General features: G+C 43.7%; 1 protein-coding gene across 1 annotated transcript in view; it reads left to right on the top strand.

Moving 5' to 3' along the window:
- Positions 1–2,245: 2,245 nt before the first annotated feature.
- The window catches only part of LOC124423024 (netrin-1-like), a 109,237-nt gene continuing 90,467 nt past the window's right edge, over positions 2,246–21,015 (top strand). Inside the window, exon 1 of the mRNA XM_046960252.1 lies at positions 2,246–4,515. Coding sequence (XP_046816208.1) covers positions 3,120–4,515 — 1,396 coding nt within the window. The 5' untranslated portion in view covers positions 2,246–3,119. The remainder of the gene's footprint in view (positions 4,516–21,015) is intronic.

Raw genomic sequence — 21,015 nt, 5'->3', positions numbered from 1 at the left:
GCGTAATGTAAGCTTCGTAGAGAGAACAAACGAAAACAAGAAAAAAAAAAAAAAAAGAAAAAAAAAAAGAAAGAAAGGATGGAAAGAATTAAGAAAATAAAACAGAGAGAAAAATATGAGCAGGAAAAGCGCGGATCGCAACGGACACGAGCGGTCATTTTAATAAATTATATTTATATATGTATATCACACGCGTATTATACATATGTACGTATAATATATATTATAATATATCAAACGAACGAAATTCGTTTCGTAACTTTTCTAGGATTCGAGATCTAAATTGATCTCTCTCTGAAAGATAAATGAAAGAAAAAATATAAACAAAACTAAAAAGAAGAAGATGAAGATGAAGAAGAAGCCGCCGCTTTCGTCTCGTTGCGATTCTTTTTAGTACCGCAATGTGTTTTTCACGGATAACTCGACGTAAACTTTCGCGACCAACCGCAAAAAGATTCGCGAACGACGTGGAGGATACTCGTCGTTGTCTTGTAACATTGTAAAATACCATGAAATGGCGAACGTTTAATAAATTATTTGATCAGAATTTATCTTCTCTTCCTCCCTATTCTTCATATTCATCTTTTCTTTTCTCTTTCTTTTTTCTACTTATGTTTTAGAGGTAACACGCTCGATCGTATCAAGATCTTTTTCTTTTCTTTTTTTTCTTTTTTCTTCCTCGTCGGAGAGGATCAATTTTACGGTGGACGGCGTTAATCCGAAAAGAATCATCGATCCCAACACGAATCTCTCGATCTTTACGATAATTACAACGTATAGACGCGATAATCGTTCGATCGTTTGAATCCTTTTTAGAAGAAGAAGAAGAAGAAGAAGAAGAAAACTCCACCGTCTAATCCTAACCCTAAGATAAATTCATTCATCCAGGATTATATTGTTTCCTCTCATTGTTCGTTCCATTAAGAAAACTCGTTCAAAGTACTTCCGATCGGAGGAGGGAAAGAGAGAGAGAGAGAAAGAGAGTTTGGGTTACGGGACGCGCGCAAACTTTTAAAGTTTGAAAGCGGCGTAAAACAAACATGAAAAATAAAAATAAAAATAAAAAGAAGAAGAAGGAAGTCGAGGCTAAGCCGAAAAGCCCAAAGTCAGGGACCGTCATCACGGCCGCGCGTGTCCGGCTCGCTGCCCGCCGAGATTATATTAATTCGATTAACGAATGCCGCTCGTTGAAGGGTTCCGGATATATACTCACATATATATATATATAAATATATATATATGTGTGTGTGTGTGTGCGTGTGTTATAAACGTATATATAAATGTAGAGAGACAGAGAGACAGAGAGAAAGAGAGATAGAGAAGAGGTTCGTTCCTCTCTCGTGGATTTCTCTCCTCTGGATGGTCTTTGCGTTTCGTTCGCGGCCGAGACGGTTCGAAATAATCGCTCGGCCAAATAAATCCGATGATTTTTTCTTCTTTCTTCGGCTCGGTTCTTCTGCCGTGCAACTTATAATTTCAAGACGTTAAATTTCAAGCTGTCAAGACCCGAGAGAATCTGGTCCATCGCGTCGAAGGAGATCGCGTGACTCTTACGCCTACCTCGTTACCTGCGTTTTCTCTCAATCTTATTCCATCTTACAATGTACCGTTTTCTCTTTTTTCTACTTCTCCCCAACCCTCTCCCCCGTCCGTCGATCACGTGTAAGATAAACATGTATTATTTCGTTCTAGAAGAATTTCATCTAAAATGTCGTTAAATTTTGATAATCGAAAAGGATATTTCTCGTAAAAGGCAAAATGTATGTGTATTTGAGAGGAATAAAAAAGGAAGAAGAAGAAAAAAGAAAATAAAATGTATAGAAAAAAAGAAGATGGTAAGGGGGAGGGGAGGGGGAAAAAAACGATCGAACTCGGATAATCTTCCAATCGCATATGACGCGGGTACACGGCGAATACAGTGAAATCGGCCGTCCTGCCTCTCCGACCCCCCTCCCTTCCCGTAGGCGATCCATCCATCCGTTCGTTTCCGCAGGTTTCTGCTGCGTGCGCTACCACGCAGCATCCTTCTGGATCCGGAGGATCCACGGACGCGTTCTCGAGTGGTGGGGAGAGAGCACGTAGTTGGATTGGACGAGTAGGGTGGTCGACGAGCACCGACGAACGGAGTTGGAACGAACGTCTACGTGTGTGCGAGAGAGAGAAAGATAGAGTGAGAAAGAGAGAGTCAGAGAGAGAGAGAGAGAGAGAGAGAGAAATAGATAGTGGAAAGGGGTGGGGAGGGTTTAGAGCGAGAGAGGGACTCCGAGCAGTTCGGACGTGCATCGCGCGAGGACGGCGGCTCAGTTAGCGGCGAGCCGCCACGAAGTTAGGGTTGCTTTTTTTTTCTCTCCTTGTCATTTCTCGCGTCCGAGTTGAGCGTCGTGTTCCGCGATTCATTCCCTTTCCTCGCTATATTACCTTCTACATACCGGCTAAATCGCTGATCGCCCATCGAGAAAGATTCTATGATCGTTTGCAGGATATCAGATTGATCGGTAGTAATGAAGCTACTGAGGCGATTGTACTCTTGCACAGGGTACACCTAAAAAAAAAAAAAAAGAAAAAAGAGAACTTTTCCGTTTCTTTTCTTTTTGTCCTTACGATCGAGCCAAAGTTTTCCTTCGCAAAGCGGATATACGGTCTCCTTTTGTTACCTTTCGAGAGATCCTCTTCCATGTACGAATCTGAAACTGTTTTTTGGTCGCACGAGGAGGCCTGAAAAGGAAGGAAGGAGAAGAAGAGAAATAACCAAGGATCTCATAGAAAGCGTCGATATGACAACGACGACGACGTCGACGGCGACGACGGCGACGACGACGACGACAACGACAACGACGACGACGATGAGAAGGATGTAAAGAAAAGGTGTGTGGGATAGAAAGAGAAAGAGAGAAAAGTAGAGAGCAGAGAAAAGGGTTCGACGTCATTTCCTTCCCTCTCGTTTCCCTCCCTTTTACAAAGGGGTCAGAGTTCGGGGTGCCTCTGAAAGGGCTCCGCGGTACGAGACATCGAGAGAGAGAGAGAGAGAGAGAGAGAGAGAGAGAGAGAGAGAGAGAGAGAAAAAGAAGATCTTCCTGATACTTCGTAAAATCGAAAGGGGAAGAAAATAAAGGAAAATAATGTCGATAATTTCGATAGGATCCTCGTGGATCCTAGCCGCTCTTTGCGGCCTGGTGTTGGTCCAAACGAGGAGTTCCACCGCCGGTGGTGAAATTTATGCAAAAATGTTCTCCAGTCAACAAAACCCTTCGGATCCTTGTTACGACGAGGACAGGCCGAGAAGGTGCATCCCGGATTTCGTGAACGCCGCGTTCGGTGCGGCGGTCGAGGCCTCCTCGACCTGTGGTAGCGGAGGTCCTACGAGATATTGCGACGTAAACGAGCAGGCCGGTGGATCGATCGGTATCGGGCAGTGTCACATTTGCGACGACAGTACGCCTAGGCGGCGATTCCCGGCTAGCTATCTGACCGACCTAAACAACCCGAACAACGTGACGTGCTGGCGCAGCGAGCCCCTCGTCACGTCGCAAAGCTTCTCCGCACCGCCGGACAACGTCACGCTAACCCTATCGCTCGGGAAGAAGTACGAGCTAACTTACGTAAGCCTACAGTTCTGTCCGCGCGCTGCCAAGCCCGACTCGATCGCCATTTACAAGTCGATGGACTACGGGAAGACCTGGCAGCCCTTTCAGTTCTACTCGTCCCAGTGCCGGCGGGTCTACGGTAGGCCAAACAGGGCGACGATCACGAAGGCGAACGAGCAGGAGGCAAGATGCACGGACAGTCATCGTTACACGGGAGGCGACGGTTTAGGACCGGTCGGTCGGATAGCCTTCAGCACCCTAGAGGGCCGGCCATCGGCGGCGGACTTTGACAATTCTCCGGTTCTCCAAGACTGGGTAACCGCGACCGACGTAAGGGTCGTCTTCAACAGATTACACATGCCCCAACAGCCCAGTCAGGATCAGGTCTCGCAATTGGGAGTCGTCGACGAGCACGTAGGCCTCGGCGTCGAGGAACTCGCGAAACGCGAGAGAGAACGCGAGAGGGAACGCGAGGAGAGATTGAAGAATCAAAAGAGCAATCTATTGCACGGGGTCGACGGTTTCGTCACCGCTCTTCCCCCGTCGATTCATTCTCATCAGGTGATCGCGTCGCGCGAAATGCAATCGAACGACGCTCTCGACGTCGCGCAAGATATGGGCTTCGTAGCGGTGACCGGGAGCACCAGCACCATCGGCACGACGACAACCACCACGATCTCCAGTAATCTTGGTGGCTTGAACGTAGTCGGTACCGGTACCCTCGCGCATCACTACGCCGTCTCGGACTTTGCCGTGGGCGGCAGGTGCAAGTGCAACGGCCACGCGGCAAGGTGCATCCCCGGCAAGGACGGCGAGGTCGTCTGCGAGTGCAAGCACAACACCGCCGGTAGAGATTGCGAGAGGTGTCGGCCATTCCACTTTGACCGACCCTGGGCCAGGGCCACTGCGAGGGACGCCAACGAGTGCAAAGGTCGGCTCACGGATTTCATTTTATGATTTTTATAAGACTCGACATATTTTTTACCCGTTTTCTTATTCTCGCGTTAATAAACAACGTTGATACCACTTTTCTCTTTGATATCCGATAGATCGTTAACTTTGTTACCCCGACACAGGCCGTAATTGCGGCTGAAATGGGCCATGTGAAAATGAGAGAATTTCAAAATAGGGCCGGGTTCTCGTTTGAGCGTTCCGTGTCGTTAAACGACACCCGCGAAGTTGCTATCTCCCGCGTGGGAGGTCAAAATGTTTGACATTCGAGAGCGGTTCGGAAGGGCTGAGAGCCAAGGGAGGAAGGGAACTTGAAAGGTGTTGTTGTTCCTGCGACTCCGGGATCGTACACGACGATTATCTATGCTCGCGCGTTACGCTCGACCGTCGGGGAATGCAAAACACGGCCTCGATCTATGTCCTTTTTTTCAACTTTCTTCCCTTCTCTCTCTCTCTCTTCCCCCTCTCTCTCCCTCTTCCTCTCTCTCTCTCTCCCTTTTTCCTTTGCCACCCGATAAGGATTTATTTAATCCGATAACCGAGTTTAGATACCGAGACGAATGCGGCTGGTTAAACTGGATACCCGTAGTATCGAGAGCGATACGCTAACTCGCGAGGTACCAATTCCGAACCAGTTTCCCAGCTTTGTTTCGTGTACGCATACTCGTTTATTTATTAACGATAAATAGAAGACTCATTCGATCGATCGATCTGTTTCTCTGGTTTGTTTTGTTTTTTTTTCCCCCCTTCTCTTTTTCTGTTTTTCTTTCGTTTGAAAACATTCGAGGACCGTACAGATTTCGGATTAATTGGTCGATGGTTCGTAACAAAATACATTTTCGTTCGTCAACGTCAAACGGGATATGTATAAAAGGAAAGAGGAGAAAAAAGAAGAGATAGTTTTCTCTCCGTTCTTTCTTTGTGGACTGCATATCGGAGGCATATTCATTGAATTTGATCGGGCAGCGAGGGATTGCATGGGGGTGTGTCTTCTCGGTGGGATTTCGAGATGTAAAAAATAAACACAAAACAGACGAGTCCAACTCGATCTTTTCCACCCTCTCTTCCTTTCTTCTCTCTCTCTCTCTCTCTCTCTCTCTCTCTCTCTCTCTCTCTCTCTCTCTCTTCTACTCTTGTTCTTTCCAGTTTCGTATCTTTCCATCCTGGTCTACGTTGACGATCGAGCCTCGAGGGAAAGCAGCAGCCCTTCCTTCGGCTTCACCCCTTAATTCGAAGCGGCGAAGCGTTATCCTCTTTCCCTCTCTCTCTCTCTCTCTCTCTCTCTTACTCTCCTTTTCGTTCGGAGGCTGCGTGCCGAAATCAAAAACGTCGAGGGGTAAAACCACCCTCTAAAATCGTTTCGAATCGATAAGGGACGGCCCCTTTCGCGCGCCGACCGCGATCTGCACGCGTGCGAATACGCGACGCGTTCTTTTGGGGTCGTTCGTTCGCTCGTTCTCGCGTTTCTACGTTTCTCTTGCTCGCTCGGACGCGCGAGTACATACGCGAATAAGAGAATGATCGAGAGAAGGGGGGTTGCTGCATCGATGTAAAAGGTGCGATAACGCGTTAGCCTTTCATCGAAATTAATTGCGCGCGCACGTACCTTTTCCTTCTTCATTCTCTCCTCTCTCCTTCTCCCATCTACCTTCTTCCCATCTCCCCTTTTCTCGTATTATTTTCGAAACACGTCAAATAACAAGAGAATAACACGTAAATGAAAAAAAGAAAAAGAAACAAAAAAAGAGAGAAAACGAAAAGAATAGAAAGAAATAAAAAATAAATACTACCTATGCGAGGTTGCGCGAACGTTGAAAGCTCGATATTAATTCGAAATAACGAAGGGGTGGGTCGCTAATAAAACGTTTTCGAAGGGACGAACGATTTGTTTTCAACTCGAGCCGCCTCGAATTCTCTCGGATATTACAAAATTTGGTATAGCATCAATGGGAAAAAACGGTAGGGTATTTTGGAATCGATGGGAAAGCTCGGTAATCGTTGCTCCTCGAAATCGGCTTTCGTGCCGATTCAACGCGTTCAGCCATCCGTGAAACGTCGCTCGTTTTCGTTCGCGTATGTTACGTGCGATACGATACATCGCGGAAAATGTCCCGTACGAAATCGTCGTTATAAATATATTTTTCATTTTGTTTTTCCATTTCGTTTTATTACGCTTTTTTTTTCTTTTTTTTTTTGTTTTTTCTCTTTTATTACGTCTCTACACTACTCGCAAATTATTCCATTGGGAAACACAGTAGATCTCCATTAACGTTTGTCCATGGTACGTATATACGTACGTTCGTAAAAGAAAAAAATTCTCTGTATTCTCAATCGAAATTAGAACTCAATAGCGAGATCGGTACGTGCCCCAGCAATTAAATCGAATTTTTAATCTTTCCGTTTCTTCTTCTTCTATTTTTTTTTCTTTTTTTGTTTTTTTTTTTGTTTCTTCCTTTTTTCTTTTATTTTATTCTTCAGCTACGCAACGCATATATAGGATATACGTAAGCAAACTTGTACGTTTCAAAGTATCTGCAAATGTAGCGCTAGGGAAATGATTAATTATCGAGTGAAGCACGTTCACCGTAATATCGTAACACGAATCGAAGTAACGAGTTCGTAACGGACGAGCAATTAATTATATACCGGAGGAACGTTCACCACCGGTCGTTCGTTCGTTCGTTCATTCGTTCGTTCGTTCGTTCGTTCGTTCGTTCGTTACGTGACGAGGCCGTCGTCGTCAGTGGAAGTGGACGCAACACGTTGCGAGCACCCTTTGACGCTGTCCATTTTGTTTGCCAACTTGTTGGTCAATGATGTCGCTTAACCGATCTAAACGCTAACTTTGGCACTCGTCATGTTTGTTCGACCGTTCGATGCATTCAACAAAAGTATATCTCTCTACTTCTTTCGAGTATCCACTCGTAATTCGTCTTTGCGCCTTTTGAACCGACACGACTCTTAGATCACAAACTTTTTGTCAAAATCGAGAAACGTTTTAGAAAAGCCGAGAAAATTATATATCGTTTAAAATAACAGGATGTGTTCAATTGATAAAACGAAAGAAAGAAGAAAAAAAAAAAAAGAAGGAAGGAATAAAGGAAGGAAGAAAAAGAAAGGATTCCATCTATTCGTACTTCTCATTAATGGCTTGTACGTTGGTACGTCCGTTCGTAGATACGTATGTACGTGTGTACGTTAAGCGACTAATTAACATCTATGACCGACATAAATACGGTCCAACACTCTGTATGCTGTATTTACGGGAGTGTCGCTTTTATTAATATACCGTGGTTGGTATATTTACAATCTAGACTCGTTTAGGACTATCGTAAGTAGACTGGACTGGTATAATATCGTAAGAGATATTGCTTTCAACTAAAGATTTTTTCGATTTCCTCTGAGATAGGCATCACGGATTCACTGTTTATCGATGCACATTATACGCGTAAATGCTCTTCGATAAGAGATATTCGTTCGAGAGTGTTCGGTTATCTTTAATGCGACGAGAAAGAATCGGATAACGAATGCTACCAAAATGTAAAATTTAAACGAGAGAGAAAGAGAGAGAGAGAGAGAGAGTACAGAATGAAGAAAGCGAATATAGAAAAGCTATTAGCGTTTCGTGTCGAGAAGCGATTTAGGGTCTTCAGGGTCAACCGTTGAGGTTTTTCCACTTTGTAACTCGCACCTTCTACCTCGTTATCGGGACATTTTCGTCTTGCAAAACTTTTGAGTTTGGTGAAACATGTTGGAAAGAAACGATCACACGAAGAATATACTCGTACATGAACGAACCATTTTGGACCGGTCGATAACGTTGTTAATTAGGCAGTGCCGGTGTGTTAATTAATTTCTCTGCCGTGGAGAAATTGCATTGGAACGTGATAGCCGTCGAGCGCCGAAACTCGAGGCGGCCTGTTACGACTCGAAAAACTTCTCTCTCTCTCTCTCTCTCGCGCGCGTATCGACGATTGACTCGTTCTCCAAGTCAAAAAAAGTAAAAAAAGAAACAGAAAAGGGTAAGCCGCGTTACGTTAATTGATACGTGGCCACGCGAATCGTATAATTTCTCTTGGCGCGAGAATCATGCGAAAGGTTATACCAGCTGTTCGGGTACTTGCTTGGTAAATTTTTCGTTTCGTCGAGGAAAACAAAATACAAAATAAAAAAAGAAAAAAGAAAAAAAGCAAAAAAAGAATCAAAGAAAGCGAATTAAAAATTATAGGACGTCGTATTCGTTATGGACATTTTTTATAAGAAAAATAATTGCTTACGGTCAGACCGTTCTTTTTGTTTTTTTTATGAATTTTCAATTGGCAACTAAACGTAGTACGAGGAGGGAGATGAAGGATAAGGAGAAGAAGAAGAAGAAGAAGAAGAAGAAGATGAAGAATGAAGGAAGTTCGAACGACGTCTGGTGAGTTGCCTCGGTACGTCGCGCGAGTTTCTCTCGTTTCTCGAGGCTCGGGCGTTAATTTGACGCGGCCTGCTGTGGCGGCCGTTTACCGCAATGAGTTATATTCTCGGGGGGGGCACGTTTATGCGAGAGTACCGCATGCGTACGTATTACATACGTACGCGTACGCATACGTGTTTTGTACTCACCTACCCTTTTTCCTCTTCCTACTTTCTCTCCTTCTGTCCTTCTTGTTTCACGACGGAAAGAGAGACACGCTTCGTTGATCCTCCTCTCTCGCGCCATTTCCGATTCTCTTTGTATACTTCAAGGACTTTCCCTTGAGACAGTTTCTCTTACTTTTATTTTTCCTTCCTTTTTTCCTTCTTGTTTTGTTTTTGTTTTATCTTTTTACCGATTGTGACCTAGCTAGCTAGTTCATGTAAAAGCAACCGAGACGATATCGTTTCACGGCCATTGAAATTCTTCGTCTCGCCCTACCGCGAAAAACTTGGATGGTCCTGGATCTCTTCCGCATCGCCGGACGGGGGACACTCGACGATTTTATTACGGGAATCCTTTCTCCAATTAAGCGGTCGCTATGGTGATGCCGGCGAGTGCTTGCCGTGCTGCTGCTGCTGCTGCTGCTGTTACTGCTACTACCCCTGTTGTTCCTCCCGCGAATAAGGGGATGAGTTGGTTCGCGGGAGGAGAAAATGGAAAAGGGATCTACCTAGCTAGCTACGTACACTATTCGTTGCTCTTTGAAAAAAAAAAAAAAAAAAAAAAGAACAAGACAGATAATAGAAAGAAGAACAGATTGTCCTGGGAAAGACGTTTAGAGATTTTCTTTTTCCTTTAAAAATATTTTTAATGTACTGAAGAGTGTATACGAGAAAAATGCCGTCTGAGTTGTCATAAATTAAGATGAACAAAAAGAAATATAATCGTGCCGTTCGTTGGTTATTTTAAATCGCGACAATACGATTCGTCGAACCGGTTGATTACGATCCAATGGAAAGAGACCGTAATAATCGCGGCAACTTAAAGATAATCGAGAAATTTTATTCAAGAACATATGCATTAAGAGATTTCACTTGCCCATTGGATTACTTTTGGTTCTTCTTTTTTTTTTTTTTCTGATGATAAGGAGAAAAGAAGATACCCGTTCTCAGCTCGTAACCACTTTGGTATAATCTACTCGATAAGGATTGGGTATTTATTTTTCTTTTTTTTTCTTTCTTTCTTTCTTTTTTCTTTCATCTTATTTTTTTATTTTTATTTTTTTTTTTTTGATAAAAGAAAAAAAGAGAGAGGACAAAACCTCCAAGGAATTTCGTTTCGAAGAAAAGTAAGTAAATAAGTAAGTAAGTAAGTAAGTAAGTAAAGTGTACTTACCTGCTACTCGCGAGAAGATGACGAGGTGAAGATGAGAGTCGCGTTTACGAGCCGGCGATATTACCATCCGATAACGCGATTCCACGCATCAGCAATTTCATCTCGAACGTTCTAAAACGTCCTACGGCTGTGGTCCCCATCCCCCTCCTCCTCCTCCTCCTCCTTCTCCATCACCTCTCCCTCGGTTCAAAGCCCTTATTATACCAAGTAATGCATCTAATTATAACGCCGGATAAAATTGCCCTTGATATCCTGCGAACGCGAAGATTAAAAGCGGTTATCTTTAAATAACTTTCCACTCACGAAATCTCGTTTCCCGGCTCGGCACGAAAACCAAAAGAATCTCGCGTCTCCTCTCTCTCTCTCTCTCTCTCTCTCTCTCTCTCTCTCTCTCTCTCTCTCGAAAGCAGGAAGAAGCGAGAGCTCACGCTGCATCCCGTGAGAACGATAATCCACGTTCTAAAATCCACTTAGAAAAAAGAGTGAAAAGGCTTTTCTCGAGATGGAAAGACAGAGGAAGATAGATAGATAGATAGAGAGAGAGAGACAGAGAGAGAGAGAGAAAGGGATCCTGGTAGTGATCCGGCACGAGAATTAGGAAAAGAAGATGGAGAAGAAGAAGGGGTTACTGAGAGAAGGGTGAAAAAGCTCAAACGAGCGAGTGAGAGAGAGAGAGAGAGAGAGAGAGAGAGAGAGAGAGAGAGAGAGAGACTCAAATTAAATTACGTTTTAATTTCGTGGCCATTTCGCCGGTACGCGAGCGCGCTTAGCGATACGTCAAATATCCGACGCAATTTACATTTTAAATTGGACACTTCTTGTCGCGCTGCTCGAGGGCTCCGTCATCGTCTTTTCGAAATTCTTCTAGTGCGAGCCTTGCTATCGAATCAAAAGATCTTTGAAATTCTTTTCAATGTTTAAATATTTACGTTTGATATAATTTTTTTTTCTCGATATAACGTAATTTTCGAAATATATTTTTTTACGGATTGTAATGGGTCACCCTGTAGCTATATACATATATATATATATGTGTGTGTGTGTGTGTGTATATGTATATATAGATATATATATGTATATATCGCTGTCTCCGTTTCCTTTATAAAAGGTTTATATATCAACTCCACAGGCTACTTGTTCTCTGCGACCGATTCTTTCTCTCTTCTTCTTCTTGTATTTATTTTACTCTTTCTTCTACCTTCGTCGTCCTTTACCCTTCAAGATGCAAAAGGGAGCACGAAGAGACACGAAACAGCAACATGAGGAGATAGAGAAAGAGAGAGAGAGAGAGAGAGAAGGGGAGGGAGGGAGAATGCCCCTGGAATCCGCATGATAGATCGTTTTCTCTCTTCGCCGCCTCTTTTTCTTGCCATGGAACATCGGATTCTCTCGCAGGAACGACGGAGGCATCCTTTTGGTACCGCGAATAGCAACCCTCCCTTCTCGTTCCGAATCCACCGGCGATTATTCTTCGGCTGTTGCGCGCTCTGCGTGAATGAAACTTTGTCGCGAACGGCCTACTGAATGGTTCATGTCTCTCTCTTTCTCTCCCTCTTTCGCTCTCTCTCTCTCTCTCTCTCTCTCTCAGTCCCAAATTCCCTACATCTTTTAGTAATATTTTATTTACATAGATAATACGTATGCATCAGATCAAATAATATTCAATTTAATTCGAACGATTTATCGTTAGCCAAAATCTAATTCGTCTTTTAAAAAGTTTAATGGAATTTTCGCGTATACGTGTAGATCGATGAATGAGCTTCGTTCATTCACACGGCCCAGTTCGGATTCGACGAAGCGACGAAAGGAGAAAAGGAACGAGTGAATCCGTCACGTTTTGCGCACCCTGTTAGGAAAGGAGCTCTCCGTGAAATGCGTGTACGCGTGTCACCAAGCGTAAGACCGTTCGACCCGTTAAACATCGTACGACGATGACTACGACTAACGCTTTGCTTGCTTTAAAAACCCGCGCAAACGTATACGCGGCCGCCAGCTTCCGAACCCGCTAGCTCGTTAGCGTACTCTTGTTTATTTCTGATCGATTGATTTTTCGAATGGATATGCCAGCAAAAAAAACAGAAGAAAAAAAAGAGAGAAAAGGCCAAAAAGATATATACGAAACGATTTTTAGTTAATATCGTCGATGAACCGTTTCGAGCTTTATTTTCTTTTTTTATTATTTATTTTTTCCCTATTTTTGGGGTTATTTTCTGTTATTGCCGTTTATTTTGTTTTGAACGAGAGAACAATTAGAGAAAAACAGTTCGATCCTGATGCAATTGCGAGCGTTTGAACGTACCGCAAAAACATACCGCTCGCTCGCAAAAAGAAAGCCTAAAGCGATAAACGAATATTTCTAAATGTACGACCAGTTGGACTTCCGGGTGGTACGATGCAGATTCGAAGAATTAATCGTCTTAAACGCGATACCTCTTTTATCGTTGTTTAGTGTCGCGTTACACGATTAGAACGATGTGACGGGAAGTTTAAGATTTCCAATCCGCGTTAGATAGACGAAACAAAGTATATAATATTTTTCAAAGATATTTATAGTTGAAACTATCGACATCGTTCATATACATAACTCTTTCTCGTTCCATATTCGCGTCGGAAGAGACACGCTTATCTACCGATCGAGCTTTTTTGCTCATTGAAATCCGAGTTGGCAAGAGAAGCGCGGACTTTCGCGTATCCTCTATATTGGTAGAAGGGTTAAAAGAAGCGTTTCACGGGACGTTGGCCGTTAGAGAGAAGGACGGTAGCCTCTCTCGGTTCGTGTTTCCTGCAGTGACGTACACGTGCGCGCTAGCTTGCTTTGCCTCGAATCGGTCGGTCGCGGTCGGTCGGTCGGTCGCTCGGTCGGTCGGTCGGTCGGTCGGTCGGTCGGTCGGTTGATCGGTTGGTTGGTCGAAGGCTTGAGCAACGGAGGCTCCAAGTGTAGTACCCGCGTACTTACGTACTTTTATCCACAGGCGTGTGCGTAGCTATGCGAGTACGCACGAGGTCGTATAAATAAATCCAAGAGCTGCCACGCGGTCTGCCATGAAGCACGATGTCTCGAGTGTACCGGCACGACGTTTGCTCGTGCTTGCGCACACCAGCTAACGTTGCGAGCTCTCCCTTACGAGAAGACGTAGCGCTGTTCTTTTTTACTATTTTCTTCTCTTTTATTTATCCGAGCAGGTGCTCGCGAGTCATGCTCCTTATACCGTACCTTATACCGTAGATATTCCGTTCAGTCAGAGTATTCTCGCAGACTGATTTCTAGGTTAAGATTCTCTCCTTGTTCCAATACCGAGAACATGGAAACCGCAGGATCGTCGTCTCGCCGTTACCGACCGTCTCGAAGTCATTTATTTTCTTCCTCGCTCGTAACCCATTCGAAGTCGTTACATTCCCGCTCATCTTACTTACCAGCGGTTACCGTTTTACAACGCATCGTTTAACATAATGAATAATCGAAATAAAATAATCGTTTACACGTGTCGTTAGCTTAAAGAGAATGTCTTTACTTTCGCGACTATTATTCATGCGGTCTCGGTCGTCGCGGTTTATGCCCGACGACGAAACGAACATTTTTTTTTTTTTCTCCAAGATATTCTTGACGTGAATATCTTTAAAGCGACATTGATCGATCCCTCGAACGTTTATCCTATACCCAGCCGCAACCCAGCCGTTCCAACCTTCCCTATCAAAAAGCACATATTAAATCCTGCGAGAGAGTTTTGCGCCAGCCTAATACTCTCGCCATCGAGAAGAAGGAGCCGAGCCAACTCGACGATTTATGGATGCACCGACGATCTCGTTACGTTCCCTTGCACCCCCCTCCCCTCTCTCTCTCTCTCTCTTTTCTCGAAGTATCGCGCCGGACAGGAAGCGTCCTAACTTCAAAGTCATTAACCGTCGACGGTGTTAAGTCTCGAAGATCGGCCCACGCTATGGTGCCAACGTCAACAACAACAACAATAACGAGTTTTCTGCGGTCCATGAGAGTAGAAAGAGAAAGAGCGAGAGAGAGAGAGAGAGAGAAACGAAGATGGGGAGGAAGAGAGAGAAAGGAAAAGAGGCGTCCTCGGTCGTCCCGAAATAAACGGCGACCGCATACTCGCGTTCGTTCGCTCGCTCTTGCGTACTCGCTCGATCCAACTTCTTCGTCTCTCTTGGTCCGTCGTCTCGTTCATCTTATTCGTCCACTCGCACATTTTTGCGCCTCTCTACGTTCCACTCCTTCCTCTTCTATCCTAAGCGGCCCGATTTGCAAGACCGAACGATCCGACGGAACGACCGAATGTTCCGCGTCCCTATGGAACGAGTAGAAGAGTTTGAAACCAGTCGACTTGGAGGGATCGACGGAGGGATCGACGGAGGGATCGATGGAGGAATCGACGAGCTCGCCGGCACCTTTGCCCAGGATTCCCTTAAATGGTCTCTCCTTGGCATCGCCTTTTAGAAACGACCACGGCGTAGAACTCGTCTTACCATTCGACGTCTTACCGTGCGATGCCGTGCCGTGCCGTGCCATGCCTGCTTTCCGTTTAAACGAACGTGCCTTCTATATTTCTCCTCTCTCTCTCTCTCTCTCTCCTTCCCCCTATCCTCCCTTCCACGAGCTGTTTTCCTTTCTAGTTCTAAAGTTTCGAACTTTCGACTTCTAGATCCGACGATAACACTCGGCTGTATAATCGTCTCGAGCTCTTCCGCGTTCGTTGTCTATTCCTTTAGCACTGTTTGGAATTCAAACTCTAAGCTCGAGATAAAGTGCGAGAGGATTCCTTCGTTTTCACCTTTTCCTCCTCGTTGGACAGCTTCAACGATTGACTCGCCGTCGAGACGAAAATAAAGCTTCCCTTCTAGTCGGTCGGTCCGTCCCGTCGGTACTTCTCCTCCTCGTTTCCTTCTTCTTCGTTCCGCAAAGATCGCCTTCGTCGAAATTAACCGGCAGACCAGGTGGTCCATTCGACGAAGAAGAGAAGAACGAGATGGAGGAGAAGGAGGAAGAGGAAAGAGAAATACGCGAGAGTGCGTTGCCACGTTATTATCGGGCATCTCCACCTCTTCTCCTCACGTTTCTACTTCTCTAAGAGGAAAATGTTTTTCTTTATCTTTTGCCTTCCTCTCGTACTTCCTATTTGCTATTCCTCTCTTCCTCGTGTATCGATGGGTTCTCGACGGTTTTTAATCAAAAACATTTTCCCGCTCATTAACGCGTTTATCTTTCGCCTCGTGTTCGTAGTTTTGTTTTGCAAAAAAAAAAAAAAAAAAAATAATTGAAAAGAAGAAAACAGGAAAAAGTATTATGACTTGTCGATTATTACTTACTTAATATCGGACATTGAAAAATCTACGGAAGATATACCAGTATCATTAGCAGAGGACCATCATAACGGTATTTAATAGTATTTGCTTGTTCAGCTACTTCTCTTGGCGGTGTAGATCGAAAGGAAAATATAATCGCGACGAGATTCGTCGTCGTCGTCGTCGTCGTCGTCGTCGTCGTCGTAGACTATCTTTCGAAGATTTTTAATAAATTACACGAGGTTTATAAGCGGGATGTAAAGTGGAAAGAGGATAATAGATCGACGTGTCGACAAAGAGAAAGTATCGACAAACGGCGAGCTTGTCGGCATAGGTTTCGCGTGATTCGCGCGCGTCTTCGGATGGAGCGGGACCACCCGATAATACCCGTGCCATGTCCATTTAGATAAGCTTCGAAGGCTTAGAAAGTCGCTTAGCTAGCGCCGCCGTTCTCGTAGGAGTGTCATCGAATTTGTTCACGCCCACGCGAATCGATGCCTCTTTACGACCGACCGGCTTCGCACCTCACCGCCTGTGATTCTCCTTTCGAGATTATCGTTCCTTCATCTATCGACATCGATAACGCGTTTTATCTCGCTTAACGCGTCGTGTGAGCAATTCCCTTTTTTTGTCTTTCTTTTTTTATTTATTTATTTTTTATTCCTTTTTGTTTCCCTCTCCCCCCCCCCCCCACCCTACCGCACCCTTCTTTTTTCTTCCTTCGTATTATTTATCCCGTCAATTGCAATACAGTCCGATTTATATATCTCGAAACTTTCGACCTTTTTATTCGATTTTTGTACGAAGAGGCACGTAAAAAATCGACTACTCTCGAAGATAGCCCTGAAGGATCCTTCGAAGCCGATCTTGGAGCCGATCGAGAATCGAGTAATTGGATCTCGATCCACGTAACGCGTCTCGAGAGCTGGTACAGAAAGGTGCGAGAGCAGCGTAAAAGGGGATCGATGAAAAAGGGAAGAAAGAAAGAAAGAAAGAAAACGAAAAAAAAGGAAGGAGAAAAAAGAAGAGAGAAGGCCGAAGGAAGCGAGATTTTTTGGTGGCTCTATCTGGACCGTCGCTCTGGATAATCGCTATTCGGCGCGAAGCGTACGGCCGCGGAGTCGATTCGAAATCGAAAAAGTTTAGTCGATAGCCATGAACTCGATGAACGTCGTATATTCATTGAGCTAGCAGTCAATAGATACTCGAGGCTCGTTTTTCTTTGGAGAACGCGTACGTGAGGCTGTTTCGCGATCGCGTACGTGACGCGTCCGAGATGAGGATCGATCTATCGCGAAGCTGAATTTCAAAGACCTTCTTGAATCATCTTTCAATATTTTTTTTCTTCTTTCTTTTCTTTTTTTTTTCTTCCTCTTCTTCTTCTTCTTCTTCTTCTTCTATTGTTTCCGTTTTATTGTCTTTTGCACTTATTCCATGGAAAAATCCTGTCAACGTTGGGGACAATGAAACAAAGTTTTTTTTTCTTTTCTTTTTTCTTTTTTTTACAATTGTAAAACAATATTCAACGAGCGGAACAGCCGCGTATTCGACGAGGCAGAACCAATAGCATCGGTGCGCGTGACGAGCCGGAACAGTGTCACGGTGCGTTAACATCGTCTGCCTCCTCTCGCTCTCTCTCTCTCTCTCTCTCTCTCTCTCTCTCTCTCTCTCTCTCTCTTGACCACTTAAACACAGAAAAGATATATTAGATCACTTCGAATTTATCATGGTTAGAAGCGACAATCGGATGTATATTTCTATCCGCAAAAGTATTTTCTGATAAAAGTACGATATAACTGGATATATCAAAAAGAAAAATGAAGAGAGAGTAGATGGAGGAGGGAGGAGGAGAAACAGAAAAAAGTGTAGAGGAAATTACGTTGAAAAGTTGTTGGTCTGTTAATTTCGAACTTGTTATCCCCCTCTCTTTTTTCGCGATAGACAAAGAGAATGGCCGTCGGAGAAAGAAGTTTGACTCCCTAAAGTTCGAGATACGAGTGTAAAGAAAAGGAGAAAAGGTAAGTCTCGGAGTAAGAACCAACCGTGAAGAGTAATGAAATGAAACTCTCGTTGGCTCGAGTCTTGGGTTCGGTAAACTGGTGGAGACTCGCGAGAACGAAGAAAAGAATGGAACGGCTCGAGGTGAAATAAGGAAGTAAGAAGGTAACCGGTAACTAGGAAACTTGGAAACTGCCTAGAGTGTCTTTGGAATAGACGTCTTGGGTAGTTTACGTTGTTGGCTCCGTGAAAAAAAAAAAAAAAGAAAAAAGAAAAAAAAAGAAAATAGTACTCGGTGCTAACTGAATTCTTAAAGTTAACGTTTAGAACATAGAGATCGGCTTGCAATCGATGATAATCCGATATTAATCGAAAGGTCGCTTGCGACGAATCAATGAAAAAACTATGGATTCTGAAAAACTATGGATGAAGCGGAAAATTCTTAAGGAACAAAGGAAAAAACGAAGATAGGAATATAAAGAAGATGTACGCGAGTACCCGATCCGTACTTTGCGAAAAACTTTTCCTCGGTTCTACGAGCTAAAGATCTTTTGAATTTTCAAACTGACGAGGTTACAAACTTGCCTGAAAGAGAAAGAGAGAGGGGGAAAAATTCGTGACTTGGAAGGAAAGTTTAAGGATCGTCGGACGTGCCAGAGAAGTCTTGTGCATTCTCCGCGAATCTTGATTTTGCGATGTACCCATGGATGTTTTAAAGAATTACGGTACGTGTTACGATCTTCGATCTTAATATCGATCTCCGACGAGAACGCGTTCGTTGGAGTTTACGGAACCGTGATAATCGAGCGTTATTAAATGTTCAACCGAGCGGCAACCGCTGAGTAATTAGAGGTTTAACGTTACAGAGCTTTAACGTGCCGTCGCACGATTAAACTTTGATCTATCGAAAAAGTTTTAGACCGTCTCACGTACCAGGTTGAAATACATTCGTTAGACGAATATATTAGGGTAAAGGGATGTGAATGGGAGAGAGGTTGTGACCTTGACTCGTACCATATCTTTACACGACTCACGTCTAACACGCGGGGGAATCGTGGGTGTTCGATAAATTGGCCGGGTGGGACGTCGCATTGTCTCGCTCACAGATTGACCGCTTAATCACGTGGCCACGAATGAGGAACAGGAATTCTTGCTGGTTGCTGTGGCTCCTAGGTAGGCCTGTAGGTCGTCGTTTTCTTCTTTTTTTTCTTCTTCTTCTTCTTCGTCTTCTCTTCTTTCGAACTTGTCTACCACTCGTCTTTTCGTGCTCGCTACATAATGAAGAGAAACGACGGTAGGAAAAAGGCGAGTGGTTGGCTGGTAGAAAACAAGGATTAATTGTCTACGCTCTTCTATTCGGCCTCCGCACTTTCTTACTTATTTCGAATCTTTCGAGTCTTGCGACTCGTTTAAAAGGATCCATCGTTTTTATTTCTCTATTTCAAAAAAATTACAATACGATAGAAAGAAAGGAAATGTGTAAAAAAAGAAAATATCGACTCGGAGAGAGTCGTATTCTCGAACAAGATGAGATAAGAAAAAGCAATTCTTCGAGTTGTTTAAGTTTCACGCTTGTGGACGACTGAAAACGTCGAAATTACTTTCTCTAGACGAATAAAAGGTCGATCGATACTAATAGCAATATAGGAATGTCTTTTTTTTTCCGTCGAAAAAAAAAAAAACATATCCGGTCGACAATATCCTGAAAAAGTTTCCTATCCTCGGGATTCGCAACGATAGTAGCTTGATGCGTGTGGTCCAACTGGTACGTACGTCGGCAAACAATCCCATCTCGTTCTCTCTCTTTTTTTTTTTTTTTTCTTCTTCGATTTGGTTTCTTTTTCTACAGGATACTCGTAAGGATCCCAGGAGAGGGCGAAGACGAGGAAAAATAAACAAAAATCTGAAGCCCCTCGAGCGGGGAGACCAAAAGCGACTTCTCCTTGTTTATTTTCTCACCTCGACACATCGGACGATGCGACGTGTTTCTTATTCTACCAGGGAAAGTCCGGGGACGAGGTTTCGTCCTGAATATATTTTTCATTGAGACATTTATTCAACAAAACGTCAGTAGGATGAAAAAGGGAGAAGCAGAGTTCGGGACTCACAAGTGGTACTTCTCCCAACCGTCGAAATAACCTCTTCGAAGTTGTATCAACTACTTTTTAAACGAACCTTCGATATAATTCCTTTATTTAGAAAATTTACTTTCAAGCGTATTCATATGAGATTTCAACATTCTTTCCTCGTGTATGAAAAGAGAAAGAACCATATATGTTCATGTGGTTGTATCGATTGCCGAGCAATCAATATACATACAAATATACATACATACGTATATGCACGGTTATACTGATACGTAATACCTATCTACTTCGTTAAAAGTTAAGAAAAAGGAAAAGAAATGAATGTGATGGAGAGAAATGAATAGAAGGGAGTACGTCCGATTCGATTGGTCGATTTCAACGATGCGTGTTACCCGAAGGAACGACGAGTGACCCGGTGATATGCCGCGATAGGAGAGAAACTCGCGAGGCGTAGGTGCCGCTTGCGGCTCGCCGATAAGATCGAGGACCGGCATACCACGAGCTATCGGTCATTAATAATCGACGCACCTTCGAAGATCGAATGCGAAATTCTCTCTCTCTCTCTCTCATTTTATCTCTTGATCTTTTTCCTTTTTTCTCGTTTATCACTCGCTCTAGAAACCGGTGCCACGCGTTCGTCACGTTCGAGATCGATGCTTTGCATTTAATTGTCAATTAAGTCGCTTCAGAGAAAAAAAAGAAAAAAAAAAAAAAAAGAAAAAAAGATAAAAGGAAAAGCTAGTCATTTCGACTACGTAGGATAACACAACCTCATTATTTGTAGATCAAATTGTTAAAACGAAACATATGTAAGATCATGTGCATTTAAAACGTCATGCTATGCGTTAAGTTTAATTTGATCGTACGCGTCTGGGCTAGAGAGATAAACTTTTTTTGCTTACGTTGTCTCCTATGGGAGATTAGCCCTCGACCCTCGGTGGATCCGACATATTTTCTTTCAAAGAGAACGGAGAAGGGATAAAACAGAATGGGAGAGAGAGAGAGAGAGAGAGAGCATGTGACAGGCGCAGTAATTACTTAACTATTTAAACACGTACGATTACCAACGTGACAGATCGAACTCTCTAGGAGGGCGAATTAATTTTAAAAAATACGTACGAAAAAAAAAGAGATCCCTCGATCGAATGATACGGCAAAATTACGAGGTGGCTTGCCCTCTCTACCGGTCTTGGAACGATCCAATATAGAAGAGAATTAATGCCGAATAAGAACTCATAAGATCGTTACCAGTGTCACGATCTCAAACTCGTAAGAAGATCTCAAAGTCAGGATGACGAAGGTA

The sequence above is a fragment of the Vespa crabro genome, chromosome 3 (assembly GCF_910589235.1).
Source record: "Vespa crabro chromosome 3, iyVesCrab1.2, whole genome shotgun sequence".
Lineage (NCBI taxonomy): Eukaryota > Metazoa > Arthropoda > Insecta > Hymenoptera > Vespidae > Vespa > Vespa crabro.
This window is presented reverse-complemented; position numbering and strand designations above follow the sequence as displayed.